General features: G+C 38.8%; 1 protein-coding gene across 1 annotated transcript in view; it reads right to left on the minus strand.

Annotated features, from left to right (window-relative positions):
• Positions 1 to 22,839, minus strand: part of LOC129858521 (uncharacterized) — a 26,852-nt gene extending 4,013 nt beyond the window's left edge. Inside the window, exons 1-9 of the mRNA XM_055927826.1 lie at positions 22,664 to 22,839; positions 20,013 to 20,184; positions 19,589 to 19,744; positions 16,838 to 16,974; positions 14,654 to 14,811; positions 14,292 to 14,480; positions 13,070 to 13,159; positions 12,837 to 12,926; positions 62 to 184 (exon numbers count right to left, since the gene is read on the minus strand). Of these exons, the coding sequence (XP_055783801.1) occupies positions 62 to 184; positions 12,837 to 12,926; positions 13,070 to 13,159; positions 14,292 to 14,480; positions 14,654 to 14,811; positions 16,838 to 16,974; positions 19,589 to 19,744; positions 20,013 to 20,184; positions 22,664 to 22,676 (1,128 nt within the window). The 5' untranslated portion in view covers positions 22,677 to 22,839. The remainder of the gene's footprint in view (positions 1 to 61; positions 185 to 12,836; positions 12,927 to 13,069; positions 13,160 to 14,291; positions 14,481 to 14,653; positions 14,812 to 16,837; positions 16,975 to 19,588; positions 19,745 to 20,012; positions 20,185 to 22,663) is intronic.
• Between the last annotated feature and the right edge of the window lie 130 nt (positions 22,840 to 22,969).

Here is a 22,969-nt window from a genome sequence, read left to right on the forward strand (position 1 = left end):
TTAAGGTGTGTGTGGTTGTACGGTTGTGTGTGTGTGTGTGTGTGTGTGTGTGTACACTCACGTGGAAGCGTTTGAACAGAGCCAGTTTGTCGTCGATGTGCAGGATGGTGTCTCGACTGTAGACCACATCAAACGACGCTTCTGGGAACTCTCTCTTAGTGGCGTCAGCCACCTCGAAATGGACCTGCAGGAAATGGCAGGTAATACCTGTCACTAAAACACTACATTTAATTGCAATTCAATTAACATGACCTTGATCTATCTAGCATTAAAAGACATGTAGACCGTATCATTTTCAAAACAATGGAACCATGGAGATAAAAAACAACAGCTTGAACTTTACTCCCTAGTAACCCTAGTAACCCTAGTAACCCTAGTAACCCTAACCTAGTATGTATCTCATAGTAACCCTAACCTAGTATGTATTTCATTGTAACCCTAACCTAGTATGTATTTCATTGTAACCCTAACCTAGTATGTATTTCATTGTAACCCTAACCTAGTATGTATTTCATTGTAACCCTAACCAAGTATGTATTTCATTGTAACCCTAACCTAGTATGTATCTCATAGTAACCCTAACCTAGTATGTATCTCATTGTAACCCTAACCTAGTATGTATTTCATTGTAACCCTAACCTAGTATGTATCTCATAGTAACCCTAACCTAGTATGTATTTCATTGTAACCCTAACCTAGTATGTATCTCATAGTAACCCTAACCTAGTATGTATTTCATTGTAACTCTAACCTAGTATGTATTTCATAGTAACTCTAACCTAGTATGTATCTCATTGTAACCCTAACCTAGTATGTATCTCATTGTAACCCTAACCTAGTATGTATCTCATAGTAACCCTAACCTAGTATGTATCTCATAGTAACCCTAACCTAGTATGTATCTCATAGTAACCCTAACCTAGTTTGTATCTCATTGTAACCCTAACCTAGTATGTATCTCATAGTAACCCTAACCTAGTATGTATCTCATAGTAACCCTAACCTAGTATGTATCTCATTGTAACCCTAACCTAGTATGTATCTCATTGTAACCCTAACCTAGTATGTTTCTCATTGTAACCCTAGTAACTCTAACCTAGTATGTTTCTCATTGTAACCCTAGTAACTCTAACCTAGTATGTTTCTCATTGTAACCCTAGTAACCCTAACCTAGTATGTTTCTCATTGTAACCCTAGTAACCCTAGTAACCCTAACCTAGTATGTTTCTCATTGTAACCCTAGTAACCCTAGTAACCCTAACCTAGTATGTTTCTCATTGTAAACCTAGTAACCCTAGTAACCCTAACCTAGTATGTTTCTCATTGTAACCCTAGTAACCCTAACCTAGTATGTTTCTCATTGTAAACCTAGTAACTCTAACCTAGTATGTTTCTCATTGTAACCCTAGTAACCCTAACCTAGTATGTTTCTCATTGTAACCCTAGTAACTCTAACCTAGTATGTTTCTCATTGTAAACCTAGTAACCCTAACCTAGTATGTTTCTCATTGTAAACCTAGTAACCCTAGTAACTCTAACCTAGTATGTTTCTCATTGTAAACCTAGTAACCCTAACCTAGTATGTTTCTCATTGTAACCCTAGTAACCCTAACCTAGTATGTTTCTCATTGTAACCCTAGTAACTCTAACCTAGTATGTTTCTCATTGTAACCCTAGTAACTCTAACCTAGTATGTTTCTCATTGTAAACCTAGTAACCCTAGTAACTCTAACCTAGTATGTTTCTCATTGTAACCCTAGTAACTCTAACCTAGTATGTTTCTCATTGTAAACCTAGTAACCCTAGTAACTCTAACCTAGTATGTTTCTCATTGTAACCCTAGTAACTCTAACCTAGTATGTTTCTCATTGTAACCCTAGTAACTCTAACCTAGTATGTTTCTCATTGTAAACCTAGTAACCCTAGTAACCCTAACCTAGTATGTTTCTCATTGTAACCCTAGTAACTCTAACCTAGTATGTTTCTCATTGTAACCCTAGTAACCCTAGTAACTCTAACCTAGTATGTTTCTCATTGTAAACCTAGTAACCCTAGTAACTCTAACCTAGTATGTTTCTCATTGTAACCCTAGTAACTCTAACCTAGTATGTTTCTCATTGTAAACCTAGTAACCCTAGTAACCCTAACCTAGTATGTTTCTCATTGTAAACCTAGTAACTCTAACCTAGTATGTTTCTCATTGTAAACCTAGTAACCCTAGTAACTCTAACCTAGTATGTTTCTCATTGTAAACCTAGTAACTCTAACCTAGTATGTATCTAATAGTAACCCTAACCTAGTATGTATCTCAGAGTAACCCTAACCTAGTATGTATCTCAGAGTAACCCTAACCTAGTATGTATCTCAGAGTAACCCTAACCTAGTATGTATCTCATTGTAACCCTAACCTAGTATGTATCTCATAGTAACCCTAACCTAGTATGTATCTCATTGTAACCCTAACCTAGTATGTATCTCATAGTAACCCTAACCTAGTATGTCTCTCATTGTAACCCTAACCTAGTATGTATCTCATTGTAAACCTAGTAACTCTAACCTAGTATGTTTCTCATTGTAAACCTAGTAACCCTAACCTAGTATGTTTCTCATTGTAAACCTAGTAACTCTAACCTAGTATGTTTCTCATTGTAAACCTAGTAACTCTAACCTAGTATGTATCTCATTGTAACCCTAGTAACTCTAACCTAGTATGTTTCTCATTGTAACCCTAGTAACTCTAACCTAGTATGTTTCTCATTGTAACCCTAGTAACTCTAACCTAGTATGTTTCTCATTGTAACCCTAGTAACCCTAACCTAGTATGTTTCTCATTGTAACCCTAGTAACCCTAGTAACCCTAACCTAGTATGTTTCTCATTGTAACCCTAGTAACCCTAGTAACCCTAACCTAGTATGTTTCTCATTGTAAACCTAGTAACCCTAGTAACCCTAACCTAGTATGTTTCTCATTGTAACCCTAGTAACCCTAACCTAGTATGTTTCTCATTGTAAACCTAGTAACTCTAACCTAGTATGTTTCTCATTGTAACCCTAGTAACCCTAACCTAGTATGTTTCGCATTGTAACCCTAGTAACTCTAACCTAGTATGTTTCTCATTGTAAACCTAGTAACCCTAACCTAGTATGTTTCTCATTGTAAACCTAGTAACCCTAGTAACTCTAACCTAGTATGTTTCTCATTGTAAACCTAGTAACCCTAACCTAGTATGTTTCTCATTGTAACCCTAGTAACCCTAACCTAGTATGTTTCTCATTGTAACCCTAGTAACTCTAACCTAGTATGTTTCTCATTGTAACCCTAGTAACTCTAACCTAGTATGTTTCTCATTGTAACCCTAGTAACTCTAACCTAGTATGTTTCTCATTGTAAACCTAGTAACCCTAGTAACTCTAACCTAGTATGTTTCTCATTGTAACCCTAGTAACTCTAACCTAGTATGTTTCTCATTGTAAACCTAGTAACCCTAGTAACTCTAACCTAGTATGTTTCTCATTGTAACCCTAGTAACTCTAACCTAGTATGTTTCTCATTGTAACCCTAGTAACTCTAACCTAGTATGTTTCTCATTGTAAACCTAGTAACCCTAGTAACCCTAACCTAGTATGTTTCTCATTGTAACCCTAGTAACTCTAACCTAGTATGTTTCTCATTGTAACCCTAGTAACCCTAGTAACTCTAACCTAGTATGTTTCTCATTGTAAACCTAGTAACCCTAGTAACTCTAACCTAGTATGTTTCTCATTGTAACCCTAGTAACTCTAACCTAGTATGTTTCTCATTGTAACCCTAGTAACTCTAACCTAGTATGTTTCTCATTGTAAACCTAGTAACCCTAGTAACCCTAACCTAGTATGTTTCTCATTGTAAACCTAGTAACTCTAACCTAGTATGTTTCTCATTGTAAACCTAGTAACCCTAGTAACTCTAACCTAGTGTGTTTCTCATTGTAAACCTAGTAACTCTAACCTAGTGTGTTTCTCATTGTAAACCTAGTAACTCTAACCTAGTATGTTTCTCATTGTAAACCTAGTAACTCTAACCTAGTAGGTTTCTCATTGTAAACCTAGTAACCCTAGTAACTCTAACCTAGTATGTATCTCATTGTAAACCTAGTAACTCTAACCTAGTATGTTTCTCATTGTAACCCTAGTAACTCTAACCTAGTATGTTTCTCATTGTAAACCTAGTAACTCTAACCTAGTATGTTTCTCATTGTAAACCTAGTAACCCTAACCTAGTATGTTTCTCATTGTAACCCTAGTAACTCTAACCTAGTATGTTTCTCATTGTAACCCTAGTAACTCTAACCTAGTATGTTTCTCATTGTAGACCTAGTAACCCTAGTAACTCTAACCTAGTATGTTTCTCATTGTAAACCTAGTAACTCTAACCTAGTATGTTTCTCATTGTAAACCTAGTAACCCTAGTAACCCTAACCTAGTATGTTTCTCATTGTAAACCTAGTAACTCTAACCTAGTATGTTTCTCATTGTAAACCTAGTAACCCTAGTAACTCTAACCTAGTATGTATCTCATTGTAAACCTAGTAACTCTAACCTAGTATGTTTCTCATTGTAAACCTAGTAACTCTAACCTAGTATGTTTCTCATTGTAAACCTAGTAACTCTAACCTAGTATGTTTCTCATTGTAAACCTAGTAACCCTAGTAACTCTAACCTAGTATGTTTCTCATTGTAACCCTAGTAACTCTAACCTAGTATGTTTCTCATTGTAAACCTAGTAACTCTAACCTAGTATGTTTCTCATTGTAAACCTAGTAACTCTAAACTAGTATGTTTCTCATTGTAAACCTAGTAACTCTAACCTAGTATGTTTCTCATTGTAAACCTAGTAACTCTAACCTAGTATGTTTCTCATTGTAAACCTAGTAACCCTAACCAAGTATGTATCTCATTGTAACCCTAACCTAGTATGTATCTCATTGTAACCCTAACCTAGTATGTATCTCATAGTAACCCTAACCTAGTATGTATCTCATAGTAACCCTAACCTAGTATGTATCTCATTGTAACCCTAACCTAGTATGTATCTCATAGTAACCCTAACCTAGTATGTATCTCAGAGTAACCCTAACCTAGTATGTATCTCAGAGTAACCCTAACCTAGTATGTATCTCATTGTAACCCTAACCTAGTATGTATCTCATAGTAACCCTAACCTAGTATGTATCTCATTGTAACCCTAACCTAGTATGTATCTCATAGTAACCCTAACCTAGTATGTCTCTCATTGTAACCCTAACCTAGTATGTATCTCATTGTAAACCTAGTAACTCTAACCTAGTATGTTTCTCATTGTAAACCTAGTAACTCTAACCTAGTATGTTTCTCATTGTAAACCTAGTAACTCTAACCTAGTATGTATCTCATTGTAACCCTAGTAACTCTAACCTAGTATGTTTCTCATTGTAACCCTAGTAACTCTAACCTAGTATGTTTCTCATTGTAACCCTAGTAACCCTAACCTAGTATGTTTCTCATTGTAACCCTAGTAACCCTAGTAACCCTAACCTAGTATGTTTCTCATTGTAACCCTAGTAACCCTAGTAACCCTAACCTAGTATGTTTCTCATTGTAAACCTAGTAACCCTAGTAACTCTAACCTAGTATGTTTCTCATTGTAACCCTAGTAACTCTAACCTAGTATGTTTCTCATTGTAACCCTAGTAACTCTAACCTAGTATGTTTCTCATTGTAACCCTAGTAACTCTAACCTAGTATGTTTCTCATTGTAAACCTAGTAACCCTAGTAACTCTAACCTAGTATGTTTCTCATTGTAACCCTAGTAACTCTAACCTAGTATGTTTCTCATTGTAACCCTAGTAACTCTAACCTAGTATGTTTCTCATTGTAGACCTAGTAACCCTAGTAACTCTAACCTAGTATGTTTCTCATTGTAAACCTAGTAACTCTAACCTAGTATGTTTCTCATTGTAAACCTAGTAACCCTAGTAACCCTAACCTAGTATGTTTCTCATTGTAAACCTAGTAACTCTAAACTAGTATGTTTCTCATTGTAAACCTAGTAACCCTAGTAACTCTAACCTAGTATGTATCTCATTGTAAACCTAGTAACTCTAACCTAGTATGTTTCTCATTGTAAACCTAGTAACTCTAACCTAGTATGTATCTCATTGTAAACCTAGTAACTCTAACCTAGTATGTTTCTCATTGTAAACCTAGTAACTCTAACCTAGTATGTTTCTCATTGTAAACCTAGTAACTCTAACCTAGTATGTTTCTCATTGTAAACCTAGTAACTCTAACCTAGTATGTTTCTCATTGTAAACCTAGTAACTCTAACCTAGTATGTTTCTCATTGTAAACCTAGTAACTCTAACCTAGTGTGTTTCTCATTGTAAACCTAGTAACTCTAACCTAGTATGTTTCTCATTGTAAACCTAGTAACCCTAATCTAGTATGTTTGTCATTGTAAACCTAGTAACTCTAACCTAGTATGATTCTCATTGTAAACCTAGTAACCCTAACCTAGTATGTTTCTCATTGTAAACCTAGTAACTCTAACCTAGTATGTTTCTCATTGTAAACCTAGTAACTCTAACCTAGTGTGTTTCTCATTGTAAACCTAGTAACTCTAACCTAGTGTGTTTCTCATTGTAAACCTAGTAACTCTAACCTAGTATGTTTCTCATTGTAAACCTAGTAACTCTAACCTAGTAGGTTTCTCATTGTAAACCTAGTAACCCTAGTAACTCTAACCTAGTATGTATCTCATTGTAAACCTAGTAACTCTAACCTAGTATGTTTCTCATTGTAACCCTAGTAACTCTAACCTAGTATGTATCTCATTGTAAACCTAGTAACTCTAACCTAGTATGTTTCTCATTGTAAACCTAGTAACCCTAACCTAGTATGTTTCTCATTGTAACCCTAGTAACTCTAACCTAGTATGTTTCTCATTGTAAACCTAGTAACTCTAACCTAGTATGTTTCTCATTGTAAACCTAGTAACTCTAACCTAGTATGTTTCTCATTGTAACCCTAGTAACTCTAACCTAGTATGTTTCTCATTGTAGACCTAGTAACCCTAGTAACTCTAACCTAGTATGTTTCTCATTGTAAACCTAGTAACTCTAACCTAGTATGTTTCTCATTGTAAACCTAGTAACCCTAGTAACCCTAACCTAGTATGTTTCTCATTGTAAACCTAGTAACTCTAACCTAGTATGTTTCTCATTGTAAACCTAGTAACCCTAGTAACTCTAACCTAGTATGTATCTCATTGTAAACCTAGTAACTCTAACCTAGTATGTTTCTCATTGTAAACCTAGTAACTCTAACCTAGTATGTATCTCATTGTAAACCTAGTAACTCTAACCTAGTATGTTTCTCATTGTAAACCTAGTAACTCTAACCTAGTATGTTTCTCATTGTAAACCTAGTAACTCTAACCTAGTATGTTTCTCATTGTAAACCTAGTAACTCTAACCTAGTATGTTTCTCATTGTAAACCTAGTAACTCTAACCTAGTGTGTTCTCATTGTAAACCTAGTAACTCTAACCTAGTATGTTTCTCATTGTAAACCTAGTAACTCTAACCTAGTATGTTTCTCATTGTAAACCTAGTAACTCTAACCTAGTATGTTTCTCATTGTAAACCTAGTAACTCTAACCTAGTATGTTTCTCATTGTAAACCTAGTAACTCTAACCTAGTATGTTTCTCATTGTAAACCTAGTAACTCTAACCTAGTATGTTTCCCATTGTAAACCTAGTAACTCTAACCTAGTATGTTTCTCATTGTAAACCTAGTAACCCTAACCTAGTATGTTTCTCATTGTAAACCTAGTAACTCTAACCTAGTATGTTTCTCATTGTAAACCTAGTAACCCTAATCTAGTATGTTTGTCATTGTAAACCTAGTAACTCTAACCTAGTATGATTCTCATTGTAAACCTAGTAACCCTAACCTAGTATGTTTCTCATTGTAAACCTAGTAACTCTAACCTAGTATGTTTCTCATTGTAAACCTAGTAACCCTAATCTAGTATGTTTGTCATTGTAAACCTAGTAACTCTAACCTAGTATGTTTCTCATTGTAAACCTAGTAACCCTAACCTAGTATGTTTCTCATTGTAACCCTAGTAACTCTAACCTAGTATGTTTCTCATTGTAACCCTAGTAACTCTAACCTAGTATGTTTCTCATTGTAAACCTAGTAACTCTAACCTAGTATGTTTCTCATTGTAACCCTAGTAACCCTAGTAACTCTAGTAACTCTAACCTAGTATGTTTCTCATTGTAACCCTAGTAACTCTAACCTAGTATGTTTCTCATTGTAACCCTAGTAACCCTAGTAACCCTAACCTAGTATGTTTCTCATTGTAAACCTAGTAAACCTAGTAACCCTAGTAACCCTAACCTAGTATGTTTCTCATTGTAAACCTAGTAAACCTAGTAACCCTAGTAACCCTAACCTAGTATGTTTCTCATTGTAAACCTAGTAACCCTAGTAACCCTAACCTAGTATGTTTCTCATTGTAAACCTAGTAACCCTAGTAACCCTAACCTAGTATGTTTCTCATTGTAAACCTAGTAAACCTAGTAACCCTAGTAACCCTAACCTAGTATGTTTCTCATTGTAAACCTAGTAACCCTAGTAACCCTAGTAACTCTAACCTAGTATGTTTCTCATTGTAACCCTAGTAACTCTAACCTAGTATGTTTCTCATTGTAACCCTAGTAACTCTAACCTAGTATGTTTCTCATTGTAACCCTAGTAACCCTAGTAACTCTAACCTAGTATGTTTCTTATTGTAACCCTAGTAACTCTAACCTAGTATGTATCTCATTGTAACCCTAGTAACTCTAACCTAGTATGTTTCTCATTGTAGACCTAGTAACCCTAGTAACTCTAACCTAGTATGTTTCTCATTGTAAACCTAGTAACTCTAACCTAGTATGTTTCTCATTGTAAACCTAGTAACCCTAGTAACCCTAACCTAGTATGTATCTCATTGTAAACCTAGTAACTCTAACCTAGTATGTTTCTCATTGTAAACCTAGTAACTCTAACCTAGTATGTATCTCATTGTAAACCTAGTAACTCTAACCTAGTATGTTTCTCATTGTAAACCTAGTAACTCTAACCTAGTATGTTTCTCATTGTAAACCTAGTAACTCTAACCTAGTATGTTTCTCATTGTAAACCTAGTAACTCTAACCTAGTATGTTTCTCATTGTAAACCTAGTAACTCTAACCTAGTGTGTTTCTCATTGTAAACCTAGTAACTCTAACCTAGTGTGTTTCTCATTGTAAACCTAGTAACTCTAACCTAGTATGTTTCTCATTGTAAACCTAGTAACTCTAACCTAGTATGTTTCTCATTGTAAACCTAGTAACCCTAGTAACTCTAACCTAGTATGTATCTCATTGTAAACCTAGTAACTCTAACCTAGTATGTTTCTCATTGTAAACCTAGTAACCCTAACCTAGTATGTTTCTCATTGTAACCCTAGTAACTCTAACCTAGTATGTTTCTCATTGTAAACCTAGTAACTCTAACCTAGTATGTTTCTCATTGTAGACCTAGTAACCCTAGTAACTCTAACCTAGTATGTTTCTCATTGTAAACCTAGTTACTCTAACCTAGTATGTTTCTCATTGTAAACCTAGTAACCCTAGTAACCCTAACCTAGTATGTTTCTCATTGTAAACCTAGTAACTCTAACCTAGTATGTATCTCATTGTAAACCTAGTAACTCTAACCTAGTATGTTTCTCATTGTAAACCTAGTAACTCTAACCTAGTATGTTTCTCATTGTAAACCTAGTAACTCTAACCTAGTGTGTTTCTCATTGTAAACCTAGTAACTCTAACCTAGTATGTTTCTCATTGTAAACCTAGTAACTCTAACCTAGTATGTTTCTCATTGTAAACCTAGTAACCCTAGTAACTCTAACCTAGTATGTATCTCATTGTAAACCTAGTAACTCTAACCTAGTATGTTTCTCATTGTAAACCTAGTAACCCTAACCTAGTATGTTTCTCATTGTAAACCTAGTAACCCTAGTAACCCTAACCTAGTATGTTTCTCATTGTAAACCTAGTAACTCTAACCTAGTATGTTTCTCATTGTAAACCTAGTAACCCTAGTAACTCTAACCTAGTATGTATCTCATTGTAAACCTAGTAACTCTAACCTAGTATGTTTCTCATTGTAAACCTAGTAACTCTAACCTAGTATGTATCTCATTGTAAACCTAGTAACTCTAACCTAGTATGTTTCTCATTGTAAACCTAGTAACTCTAACCTAGTATGTTTCTCATTGTAAACCTAGTAACTCTAACCTAGTATGTTTCTCATTGTAAACCTAGTAACTCTAACCTAGTGTGTTTCTCATTGTAAACCTAGTAACTCTAACCTAGTATGTTTCTCATTGTAAACCTAGTAACTCTAACCTAGTATGTTTCTCATTGTAAACCTAGTAACCCTAGTAACTCTAACCTAGTATGTTTCTCATTGTAAACCTAGTAACCCTAGTAACTCTAACCTAGTATGTTTCTCATTGTAAACCTAGCAACTCTAACCTAGTATGTTTCTCATTGTAACCCTAGTAACCCTAACCTAGTATGTTTCTCATTGTAAACCTAGTAACTCTAACCTAGTATGTTTCTCATTGTAAACCTAGTAACTCTAACCTAGTATGTTTCTCATTGTAAACCTAGTAACTCTAACCTAGTATGTTTCTCATTGTAAACCTAGTAACTCTAACCTAGTATGTTTCTCATTGTAAACCTAGTAACTCTAACCTAGTATGTTTCTCATTGTAAACCTAGTAACCCTAGTAACCCTAACCTAGTATGTTTCTCATTGTAAACCTAGTAACCCTAGTAACCCTAACCTAGTATGTTTCTCATTGTAACCCTAGTAACCCTAACCTAGTATGTTTCTCATTGTAACCCTAGTAACCATAGTAACTCTAACCTAGTATGTTTCTCATTGTAACCCTAGTAACTCTAACCTAGTATGTTTCTCATTGTAACCCTAGTAACTCTAACCTAGTATGTTTCTCATTGTAAACCTAGTAACCCTAGTAACTCTAACCTAGTATGTATCTCATTGTAAACCTAGTAACTCTAACCTAGTATGTTTCTCATTGTAAACCTAGTAACTCTAACCTAGTATGTTTCTCATTGTAAACCTAGTAACTCTAACCTAGTATGTATCTCATTGTAAACCTAGTAACTCTAACCTAGTATGTTTCTCATTGTAAACCTAGTAACTCTAAACTAGTATGTTTCTCATTGTAAACCTAGTAACTCTAACCTAGTATGTTTCTCATTGTAAACCTAGTAACTCTAACCTAGTATGTTTCTCATTGTAAACCTAGTAACTCTAACCTAGTATGTTTCTCATTGTAAACCTAGTAACTCTAACCTAGTATGTTTCTCATTGTAAACCTAGTAACCCTAACCTAGTATGTTTCTCATTGTAAACCTAGTAACCCTAGTAACCCTAACCTAGTATGTATCTCATTGTAACCCTAGTAACCCTAACCTAGTATGTTTCTCATTGTAACCCTAGTAACCATAGTAACTCTAACCTAGTATGTTTCTCATTGTAACCCTAGTAACTCTAACCTAGTATGTTTCTCATTGTAACCCTAGTAACTCTAACCTAGTATGTTTCTCATTGTAACCCTAGTAACTCTAACCTAGTATGTTTCTCATTGTAACCCTAGTAACTCTAACCTAGTATGTTTCTCATTGTAACCCTAGTAACCCTAACCTAGTATGTTTCTCATTGTAACCCTAGTAACCCTAACCTAGTATGTTTCTCATTGTAAACCTAGTAACCCTAGTAACCCTAGTAACTCTAACCTAGTATGTTTCTCATTGTAAACCTAGTAACCCTAGTAACCCTAACCTAGTATGTATCTCATTGTAACCCTAGTAACTCTAACCTAGTATGTATCTCATTGTAACCCTAGTAACTCTAACCTAGTATGTTTCTCATTGTAACCCTAGTAACTCTAACCTAGTATGTTTCTCATTGTAAACCTAGTAACTCTAACCTAGTATGTTTCTCATTGTAAACCTAGTAACTCTAACCTAGTATGTTTCTCATTGTAACCCTAGTAACCCTAACCTAGTATGTTTCTCATTGTAACCCTAGTAACCATAGTAACTCTAACCTAGTATGTTTCTCATTGTAACCCTAGTAACTCTAACCTAGTATGTTTCTCATTGTAACCCTAGTAACTCTAACCTAGTATGTTTCTCATTGTAACCCTAGTAACTCTAACCTAGTATGTTTCTCATTGTAACCCTAGTAACTCTAACCTAGTATGTTTCTCATTGTAACCCTAGTAACCCTAACCTAGTATGTTTCTCATTGTAACCCTAGTAACTCTAACCTAGTATGTTTCTCATTGTAAACCTAGTAACCCTAGTAACTCTAACCTAGTATGTTTCTCATTGTAAACCTAGTAACCCTAACCTAGTATGTATCTCATTGTAACCCTAGTAACTCTAACCTAGTATGTTTCTCATTGTAAACCTAGTAACTCTAACCTAGTATGTTTCTCATTGTAACCCTAGTAACTCTAACCTAGTATGTTTCTCATTGTAAACCTAGTAACCCTAGTAACCCTAACCTAGTATGTTTCTCATTGTAAACCTAGTAACCCTAGTAACCCTAACCTAGTATGTTTCTCATTGTAGGGAAACACACACAAGGCAGGAACCAACTGTTGTTCCACCATCAAACAGATCCAAGTCCAGATGACAGCCACATGACCTCATTCATCCGACGACCAATCAGACTCACCGATGGAAGGTTCTCCTCCATGGCCCTCTCTATGGCGATATCCACCATGTTGGCTGACAGGTCCAGACCCAGCACCTCCACGCCGAAGGCCTGCAGAACATCATCGTCATCATTGGGATATATGACCTAACCACATCCTGCTGTGTGTAACGTGAATGTACATAAAGGTGGACTGGACCATTTCCAACAGTATATCAGAAACTTCCTATATACTAAATGACACTTGGGTTGACCTTTGCCATGTAGAAGTTTCCGCCACCGATGCCACACCCCACATCCAGCACCTTCATCCCAGGCTTCAAGTTCAGCAGCTCCACAAACTCCTTTTTTTACCACAAAGTAATAAAAAAAAACAGAACGTGTCAAGTCCATTCCAATAATAACTACACACACACACACACACGTTTGGTATTTGTATATAGAGAAGGCCAAAACAGCACAGTACTGTGGCAGTATGTGTAACCCAGTCTCTCTCTCCTGTGTGTTATCCGTCCATGTTTCAGCAGTCTGTGTAAACCAGTCTAAACAGTAACTCCACAACCTCTCCTGTGTGTTGTCCTTCCATGTTTCAGCAGTCTGTGTAACCCAGTCTAAACAGTAACTACACAACCTCTCCTGTGTGTTATCCGTCCATGTTTCAGCAGTCTGTGTAACCCAGTCTAAACAGTAACTCCACAACCTCTCCTGTGTGTTGTCCTTCCATGTTTCAGCAGTCTGTGTAACCCAGTCTAAACAGTACATACACAATCTCTCCTGTGTGTTATCCGTCCATGTTTCAGCAGTCTGTGTAAACCAGTCTAAACAGTAACTCCACAACCTCTCCTGTGTGTTGTCCTTCCATGTTTCAGCAGTCTGTGTAACCCAGTCTAAACAGTACATACACAATCTCTCCTGTGTGTTATCCGTCCATGTTTCAGCAGTCTGTGTAACCCAGTCTAAACAGTAACTCCACAACCTCTGTGTGTTGTCCTTCCATGTTTCAGCAGTCTGTGTAACCCAGTCTAAACAGTAACTCCACAACCTCTCCCGTGTGTTGTCCTTCCATGTTTCAGTCATTTTTTGTCAACTCTGTCGTGGTTCCTATGTCCATCTGTCCATAGAAAAACAACAAACTTTCTGCTCTGGGTCTTGATGTCACAAAGCTATGTTGGCGGCGTGTGCATGTGTGTGCATGTGTGAGTGTGTTTGAATCTGTGCACGAGCGTGTGTGTGTGTGCATGTGTAAGTGTGTTTGAATCTGTGCACGAGCGTGTGTGTGTGCATGTGTGAGTGTGTTTGAATCTGTGCACGAGCGTGTGTGTGTGTGCATGTGTGAGTATGTTTGTATCTGTGCACGAGCGTGTGTGTGTGCATGTGTGAGTGTGTTTGTATCTGTGCACGAGCGTGTGTATGTGCATGTGTGAGTGTGTTTGTATGTGGGCGTGTGTGTGCAGGACTGCCAAACCTCAAACCCACCTTGGTAGTGCTGGGTCCCCCGGTGCTGACGTATCCTGCCCCAAACATCTTCTCGTAGCGCAGGATGCCTTTGCGTGTGTACTGCTGGTTGTCCAGAAACTGCTGGAAGGTTCTGAAGCCCTCTTGACAGGCGGTGTCCCGACCCACCTTCTCCAGCAGCCAACACACCTGGTTCTGGTTTTTCTTCATCTGAAGAGGGGAGTGAGACAGGAAGATATAGGGAGAGTAAGATACCTGCCTGCCCCCCCCCCCCCCCCCCCCCCCACACACACACACAGCAAAGAGCCTGACAGTGGCATTAATGATAATTTACACACATTATATTACGATATAACACAATCAGTAGCAATAAAGCAACCTACCTTGATGTATGTCTGCACAGTTTTATTGAGCACGATGTCAAAGCCAAACACCTGCTTCTCCGCCCCCTCCGACTCCTCCCGCAGTGTTGTTGTCATCAGGTGACTGTAGTGGGCCGACGATCTGTAGTGGGTGGGGTTAAATGTCCTCTTAATGTCACCTGGACAGAGAGAGAGAGAGAGAGAGAGAGACAGAGAGGGACAGAGAGAGAGACAGAGACACAGACAGAGAGAGATAGAGAGAGAGAGAGAGAGAGAGAGAGAGAGAGAGAGAGAGAGAGAGAGAGAGAGAGAGAGAGAGAGAGAGAGAGAGAGAGGGACAGAGACACAGAGAGAGACAGAGACACAGAGATACAGAGAGAGACACAGAGAGACAGAGAGACAGAGAGACAGAGAGACAGAGAGACAGAGAGACAGAGAGACAGAGAGACAGAGAGACAGAGAGACAGAGAGACAGAGAGAGAGACAGAGAGAGAGACAGAGAGAGAGACAGAGAGAGAGACAGAGAAACAGTGATTGACACTGATTGCCTTGGCAGTATAGCGTTTTATGGCAGCATTAATGTAAATGTTTACAATCAGACCATGATTATACCGTTTTATACCATGGCATTGTTGAATACTTGTTTCTGATTGGCTTGAAGGGCATTCTAGAGCATGCATTATTTTCCTATAACACACAGTATATCAGCACGGTAGAAGTCAATGGCTATAGATCATTCTTACACGTTCTATGTTTGAGCTGCTTTTGAAAGCAAAAGACGAATTGAAAACATTTTCCTAATGGCAAGCTAGAACTGATGGTTTACTTAGATAAACTAGCAAGTCTGTTTGGTTACCACGGCAACTACTGTAGTCATCTAGTAAACTAACTAGCTACTTCAGTGGATGTTGAACACACATCTAGTGGTAAACGAACACACATCTAGTGGTAAACGAACACACATCTAGTGGTAAACGAACACACATCTAGTGGTAAACAAACACACATCTAGTGGTAAACAAACACACATCTAGTGGTAAACGAACACACATCTAGTGGTAAACGAACACACATCTAGTGGTAAACGAACACACATCTAGTGGTAAACGAACACACATCTAGTGGTAAACGAACACACATCTAGTGGTAAACGAACACACATCTAGTGGTAAACGAACACACATCTAGTGGTAAACGAACACACATCTAGTGGTAAACGAACACACATCTAGTGGTAAACGAACACACATCTAGTGGTAAACAAACACACATCTAGTGGTAAACAAACACACATCTAGTGGTAAACAAACACACATCTAGGGGTAAACGAACACACATCTAGGGGTAAACGAACACACATCTAGTGGTAAACAAACACACATCTAGTGGTAAACAAACACACATCTAGTGGTAAACGAACACACATCTAGTGGTAAACAAACACACATCTAGTGGTAAACGAACACACATCTAGTGGTAAACAAACACACATCTAGTGGTAAACAAACACACATCTAGTGGTAAACAAACACACATCTAGTGGTAAACGAACACACATCTAGTGGTAAACAAACACACATCTAGTGGTAAACAAACACACATCTAGTGGTAAACAAACACACATCTAGTGGTAAACAAACACACATCTAGTGGTAAACGAACACACATCTAGTGGTAAACAAACACACATCTAGTGGTAAACGAACACACATCTAGTGGTAAACGAACACACATCTAGTGGTAAACGAACACACATCTAGTGGTAAACGAACACACATCTAGTGGTAAACAAACACACATCTAGTGGTAAACGTGCTAAATGATAGCCAAGGTATTAAAAAGGATAATGAACTCGGGGCTCTATGCGTTCTCTGGAAAATAATGCAACTCCGTGGAAGGGTCACGTTATTCATTATTCACCATAGAAGGCATAGCCTCTCATTGATTATCCCTTACTTACACAACAGATGGGAGTAGACTATCTGATGTGAATTTAAATAACCCACGAAGGTGAAAGTGGACTGAATAGTGATCTGTTACGTTAGGTAATAAAGGATGAGAGGATGACAGGGTGAGAAGAGTGTCTGGGTAGATATATCACCATGATGCTTCCACCTATCAAAACCGCTCTACAGGAGAGTCAGGGATTCATTAGACTGGAAGAGTGACTCACAATAGATATTCAGGTGATTTTAGAGCACGTACCTGATTGGTAGTTGCAGGACTCCCTGAAGAACAGGTATCCTCCGGGGCGGAGCCATCCCAGCATCCTCTCTGTTAGTGACGTCAGCTCCTCGTCACTCAGATACATCAGTAGCCAGTTGGAGAAGATGATGTCATAACTGATGGGTGGTACACATCAGAATAACATCACAAGCCTGATAATAGGATGTTATAAAGGCTCACAAAAGCTTAGAACAAGTAGTAATGCATTACACCCATCGGCTTTAGGCAAAAGTGCGTCCCAAATGGCACCATAGTCTCCACATAGTGCACTACTTTTGACTGGAGCTCTATGGTCCCTGGTCAAAAGTAATGCACTACATAGGGAATAGGGTGTCATTTGGGACACATGCAAGTGTCACCTCATATTAGTGTATTCAGTTCCAACCGAAGGCTGAAGGCATAGGTGAGACATCTCGTCAAACCAGTTTTAAAAAGAAAACTACCTTAGGCATAGACTTTGAACATGTTTCGCTACGCCTTATCAATCCAAAGTCGTGATGTCAATAGCTTTATGCAAACAAAACACCCAAAATCAGAGAACTTTTCTTATCTTTCTAAGTTTCCCAGTAAACTACCATTATTTTGTTTCAACTTTCAACAGAATATATGGCATTTTAGAAGATAAAATCAAGTGTCCTTTTTTGGGTACTTCAGATTATCACCGGTGTCTGTAGTGATCTCTGTCCCTCTGTGTGGCCTTATTGCGTGGAAAAATATATAAGATGATTTTAAAATAAACAATAGAATGACAAAACATGATCTTAAATATAATATAAACCATTCAGGATTAAATATACTTTATATTATCTTGTACAGACTTTGCTCTTCTATGTGAATATGTCTGTTGTCAATGTTGGTGGCAGTAAATAGTAGCAAGAGTTCATTGAAAATAAAACCATTGTTAATTAGATGCTTTGTTCATTAATTAGGCCATTTTCTCTTGAACCATCTGGTCTGTCTACTAGAAACTCCTGAACCATCTGGTCTGTCGACTAGAAACTCCTGAACCATCTGGTCTATCTACTAGAAACTCATGAACCATCTGGTCTATCTACTAGAAACTCCTGAACCATCTGGTTTATCTACTAGAAACTCCTGAACCATCTGGTCTATCTACTAGAAACTCCTGAACCGTCTGGTCTATCTACTAGAAACTCCTGAACCATCTGGTCTATCTACTAGAAACTCCTGAACCATCTGGTTTATCTACTAGAAACTCCTGAACCATCTGGTCTATCTACTAGAAACTCCTGAACCGTCTGGTCTATCTACTAGAAACTCCTGAACCATCTGGTCTATCTACTAGAAACTCCTGAACCATCTGGTCTATCTACTAGAAACTCCTGAACCGTCTGGTCTATCTACTAGAAACTCATGAACCATCTGGTCTATCTACTAGAAACTCATGAACCATCTGGTCTATCTACTAGAAACTCCTGAACCATCTGGTCTATCTACTAGAAACTCCTGAACCATCTGGTCTATCTACTAGAAACTCCTGAATCATCTGGTCTATCTACTAGAAACTCCTGAACCATCTGGTCTATCTACTAGAAACTCCTGAACCATCTGGTTTATCTACTAGAAACTCATGACCCGTCTGGTCTATCTACTAGAAACTCCTGAACCATCTGGTCTATCTACTAGAAACTCCTGAACCGTCTGGTCTATCTACTAGAAACTCATGAACCGTCTGGTCTATCTACTAGAAACTCATGAACCATCTGGTCTATCTACTAGAAACTCCTGAACCATCTGGTCTATCGACTAGAAACTCCTGAACCATCTGGTCTATCTACTAGAAACTCCTGAACCATCTTGGTCTATCTACTAGAAACTCCTGAACCATCTTGGTCTATCTACTAGAAACTCCTGAACCATCTTGGTCTATCTACTAGAAACTCCTGAACCATCTGGTCTATCTACTAGAAACTCCTGAACCATCTGGTCTATCTACTAGAAACTCATGAACCATCTGGTTTATCTACTAGAAACTCATGAACCATCTGGTCTATCTACTAGAAACTCCTGAACCATCTTGGTCTATCTACTAGAAACTCCTGAACCATCTGGTCTATCTACTAGAAACTCATGAACCATCTGGTCTATCTACTAGAAACTCCTGAACCATCTGGTCTATCGACTAGAAACTCCTGAACCATCTGGTCTATCTACTAGAAACTCCTGAACCATCTGGTCTATCTATTAGAAACTCCTGAACCATCTGGTCTATCTACTAGAAACTCATGAACCATCTGGTCTATCTACTAGAAACTCCTGAACCATCTGGTCTATCTACTAGAAACTCATGAACCATCTGGTCTATCTACTAGAAACTCCTGAACCATCTGGTCTATCTACTAGAAACTCCTGAACCATCTGGTCTATCTACTAGAAACTCCTGAACCATCTGGTCTATCTACTAGAAACTCATGAACCATCTGGTCTATCTACTAGAAACTCATGGACCATCTGGTCTATCTACTAGAAACTCATGGACAATATGGACACAGATATAAAAAAATGTGTACTACATATTAATAACACTCTTAGTTATGCAAGTATAAATTACCAAAGTTACCATAGATTGCCATAGATTACCTCTTAAATTACCCAAATTACTGAAGATTTTGGTAACTTGGGTAAATTACCTGTAGCTTTGCAACCTTACGCAAACCTGTTCTATAATATATTATATTGTTATTATAAACATTATATCCAACAGCAGACCTGTTTTTGGGGAAGTCCAGCTTGGTGACGTCTGCCTGGAGGAAGGAGGCGTTGCTATAGTGACTGTTGTCCTGTCTGTTCTTCTCCACGAAGCTCTCCATGAAGTCGACCGCTGTCACGTGACTGGCCTGGGTCAACAGGTGACTGGTGTACCTCCTGGAAGAGACCAAACACACAAACACAAAAGGTCAAACACCTCCACATCAGACAGCGAGGGTCAAACTGCTAACAAGTGTCCACTACACCTGACCAGGAAAAACACAGGTCACCATCATAGCCCAGGGCCAGGGAGTTTTCCCTGTCAGGTCACATGGTCAGTTAAACCTCATGTCTCTACAGAGATCATGACACAGTATATGCTTGTTGTTATTAACAGTCTATCTGGTCAGTTGTTTTATAGATATAGTTCAATAGACCCACTGACCCGATCCCGGCGCCCAGCTCTAGGACCCTCTGGCCGGACAGGCTGGGCAGCAGGGAGAGGATCTCAGGCAGTTCGTGCTGGGTCAGCTCCTGGGCATGAGAGTCCAACATCATTTCCTCAACCGTGGCCTGCCGGCTGTGCTCCTTCCAGAACTCTGTCATCGTACTCCTCTCTACTCAGTGGAGAGAAGAGGGAGACAAGAACTAAAGCAAACTGCTGGACAAATACACACCAACACCAACATACTGTATTTGTATATTTGTTTTATGTGCCCAGTCTGTGTTTAATTTTGATAAGAATTGCCATTCTATGCTAGTATTCTATTCTACGATATTCTAGTCTATTCTATTTTAAAGCTGTTATAGACCAGAGCGTGTGGTGATTTGAGTTTGATACTGTAGTGTTACTACAGCATGAGAGCAACAAGAGGTACAACTCTCCACAACAAGAGGTACAACTCTCCACAACAAGAGGTACAACTCTCCACAACAAGAGGTACAACTCTCCACAACAAGAGGTACAACTCTCCACAACAAGAGGTACAACTCTCCACAACAAGAGGTACAACTCTCCACAACAAGAGGTACAACTCTCCACAACAAGAGGTACAACTCTCCACAACAAGAGGTACAACTCTCCACAACAAGAGGTACAACTCTCCACAACAAGAGGTACAACTCTCCACAACAAGAGGTACAACTCTCCACAACAAGAGGTACAACTCTCCACAACAAGAGGTACAACTCTCCATAACTCTGAATTACTGGAACAACATATTGTAAAAATCAATCACTGTTTTGTAATTAACAACAATATAAACCTAAAAGAACAATAATCAGAACAACAGCTAACAGGTTATATAACTGTCAAAACAGGACACAATCATTCATAAATCACTAAAACTGTCTGACAACTCAAATTCAATTATTCTGATGCTCTATCTTTCGCGTCAGTGGACGTGGCTTAGAGTTTGGTAGGACCAAGAAGTTTGGGTAGCCAGGTAATATACAGGACATGACCAAAAGTATGTGGACACCTGCTCGTCCAACATCTCATTCGCAAATCATGGACATTAATATGGAGTTGGTCCCCCCCTTTGCTACCTCCACTCTTCTGGGAAGGCTTTCCACTAGATGTTGGAACATTGCTGAGGGGGACTTGCATCCATTCAGCCACAAGAGCTGTGAGGTCGGGCACTGATGTTGGGCGATTAGTGCTGGCTCGCAGTCGGCGTTCCAATTCATCCCAAAGGTGTTCGACGGGGTTGAGGTCAGGGCTCTATGCAGGCCTGTCAAGTTCTTCCACACCGATCTCAACAAACCATTTCTGTATGGACCTCGCTTTGTGCACGGGGGCATTGTCATGCTGAAACAAGAAAGGGCCTTCTCCAAACTGTTGCCACAAAGTTGGAAGCACAAAATCGGAATGTCATTGTATGCTGTACCATAAAGATTTCTCTTCACTGGAACTAAGGGGCCTAACCCGAACCATGAAAAACAGCCCCAGAACATTATTCCTCCTCCACCAAACTTTACAGTTGCCACTATGCATTGGGGCAGGTAGCGTTCTCGGGGCATCCTTCAAACCCAGATTGATCCGTTGGACTGCCAGATGGTGAAGTGTGATTCATCACTCCAGAGAACGCGTTTCCACTGCTCCAGCGTCGAATGGCGGCGCGATTTACACCACTCCAGCCGACGCTTGGCATTGCTCATGGTGATCTTAGTCTTCTGTGCGGCTGCTCGGCCATGGAAACCCATTTCATGAAGCTCCCGACGAACAGTTCTTGTGCTGACGTTGATTCCATAGGCAGTTATGAACTCGGGAGTGAGTGTTGCAACCGAGGACAGATGATCTTTACGTGCTACGCGCTTCAGCACTCGGCGTTCACATTCTGTGAGCTTGTGTGGCCTACCACTTTGCAGCTGAGCCGTTGTTGCTCGTAGACATTTACACTTTACAATAACAGCATTACAGTTGACCGGGGCAGCTCTAGCAGGGCAGATACTACCTGACTTGTTGGAAAGGTGGCATCCTATGACAGTGCCACGTTGAAATGAAGGTCAGGCTGTGTGTTCGATTTTATACACCTGTCAGCAACGGGGGTGGCTGAAATAGCCAAATCCACTCATTTGAAGGGGTGTCCACATACTTTTGCATATATATATATATAGATATATGTGTGTAACTGCAGCAGCTATGCTATTAGTAGCCAACTAGACTGCTATCAATGTATCATCTAGTGGGTCCCAACTCCGGTCGTCCAGTACCCCCCAAACAGGCAACATTTTCATTGTAGCCTTGGACAAGCACACCTGATTCAACTAATCATCAGGCCCTCAATTAGTTGAATTAGGTACGTTTATCTGCGGCTACAACAAAAATGTGTACTGTTGGCAGTACTGGAGGACCGGAGTTGGAAACCCGCTGCAATAGTACAGTGTAATTTACAGTAAAACCATTCCAGGATTGATCAGATAGGATTACTTCCATCACTTACATGAACAGACTAAACTCATGGAGCACATGTTGCGCCAAAATAAAAAAAGCCTTGTAATTATTAACTTGTGACAAGAAAATGTCCATCAGATTTGAATAAACCCACACTGTTACAGTCGATAGATAGAGGCTGGAAACCATATCATTCTTACCTTTGATGTCCATGTTTAATGAAATTCAAAACAGTTTAAATTGTAAAAAAAGAATAACTATTAATCTTAGTGTTCAGCGACTCTAACAGCACCAACTATCCTCCGGTGGTATGTTGAGTGTTATCACTGTCAGACTAATGGAAACTTGTTGCGACTGCTCGTGTTCAAATAACGGGTGACGTGTAGGAGTTGGCTTTCCATATCGACAGGTACAGAACTGACCATTCCGATGCTCCGAATATGAGGGGAGGGGAGAGAACAATTGCACATGAATAATCATCTGGGTAAAGGGGGGGGGGGGGGGGG

The sequence above is a fragment of the Salvelinus fontinalis genome, chromosome 6 (assembly GCF_029448725.1).
Source record: "Salvelinus fontinalis isolate EN_2023a chromosome 6, ASM2944872v1, whole genome shotgun sequence".
Lineage (NCBI taxonomy): Eukaryota > Metazoa > Chordata > Actinopteri > Salmoniformes > Salmonidae > Salvelinus > Salvelinus fontinalis.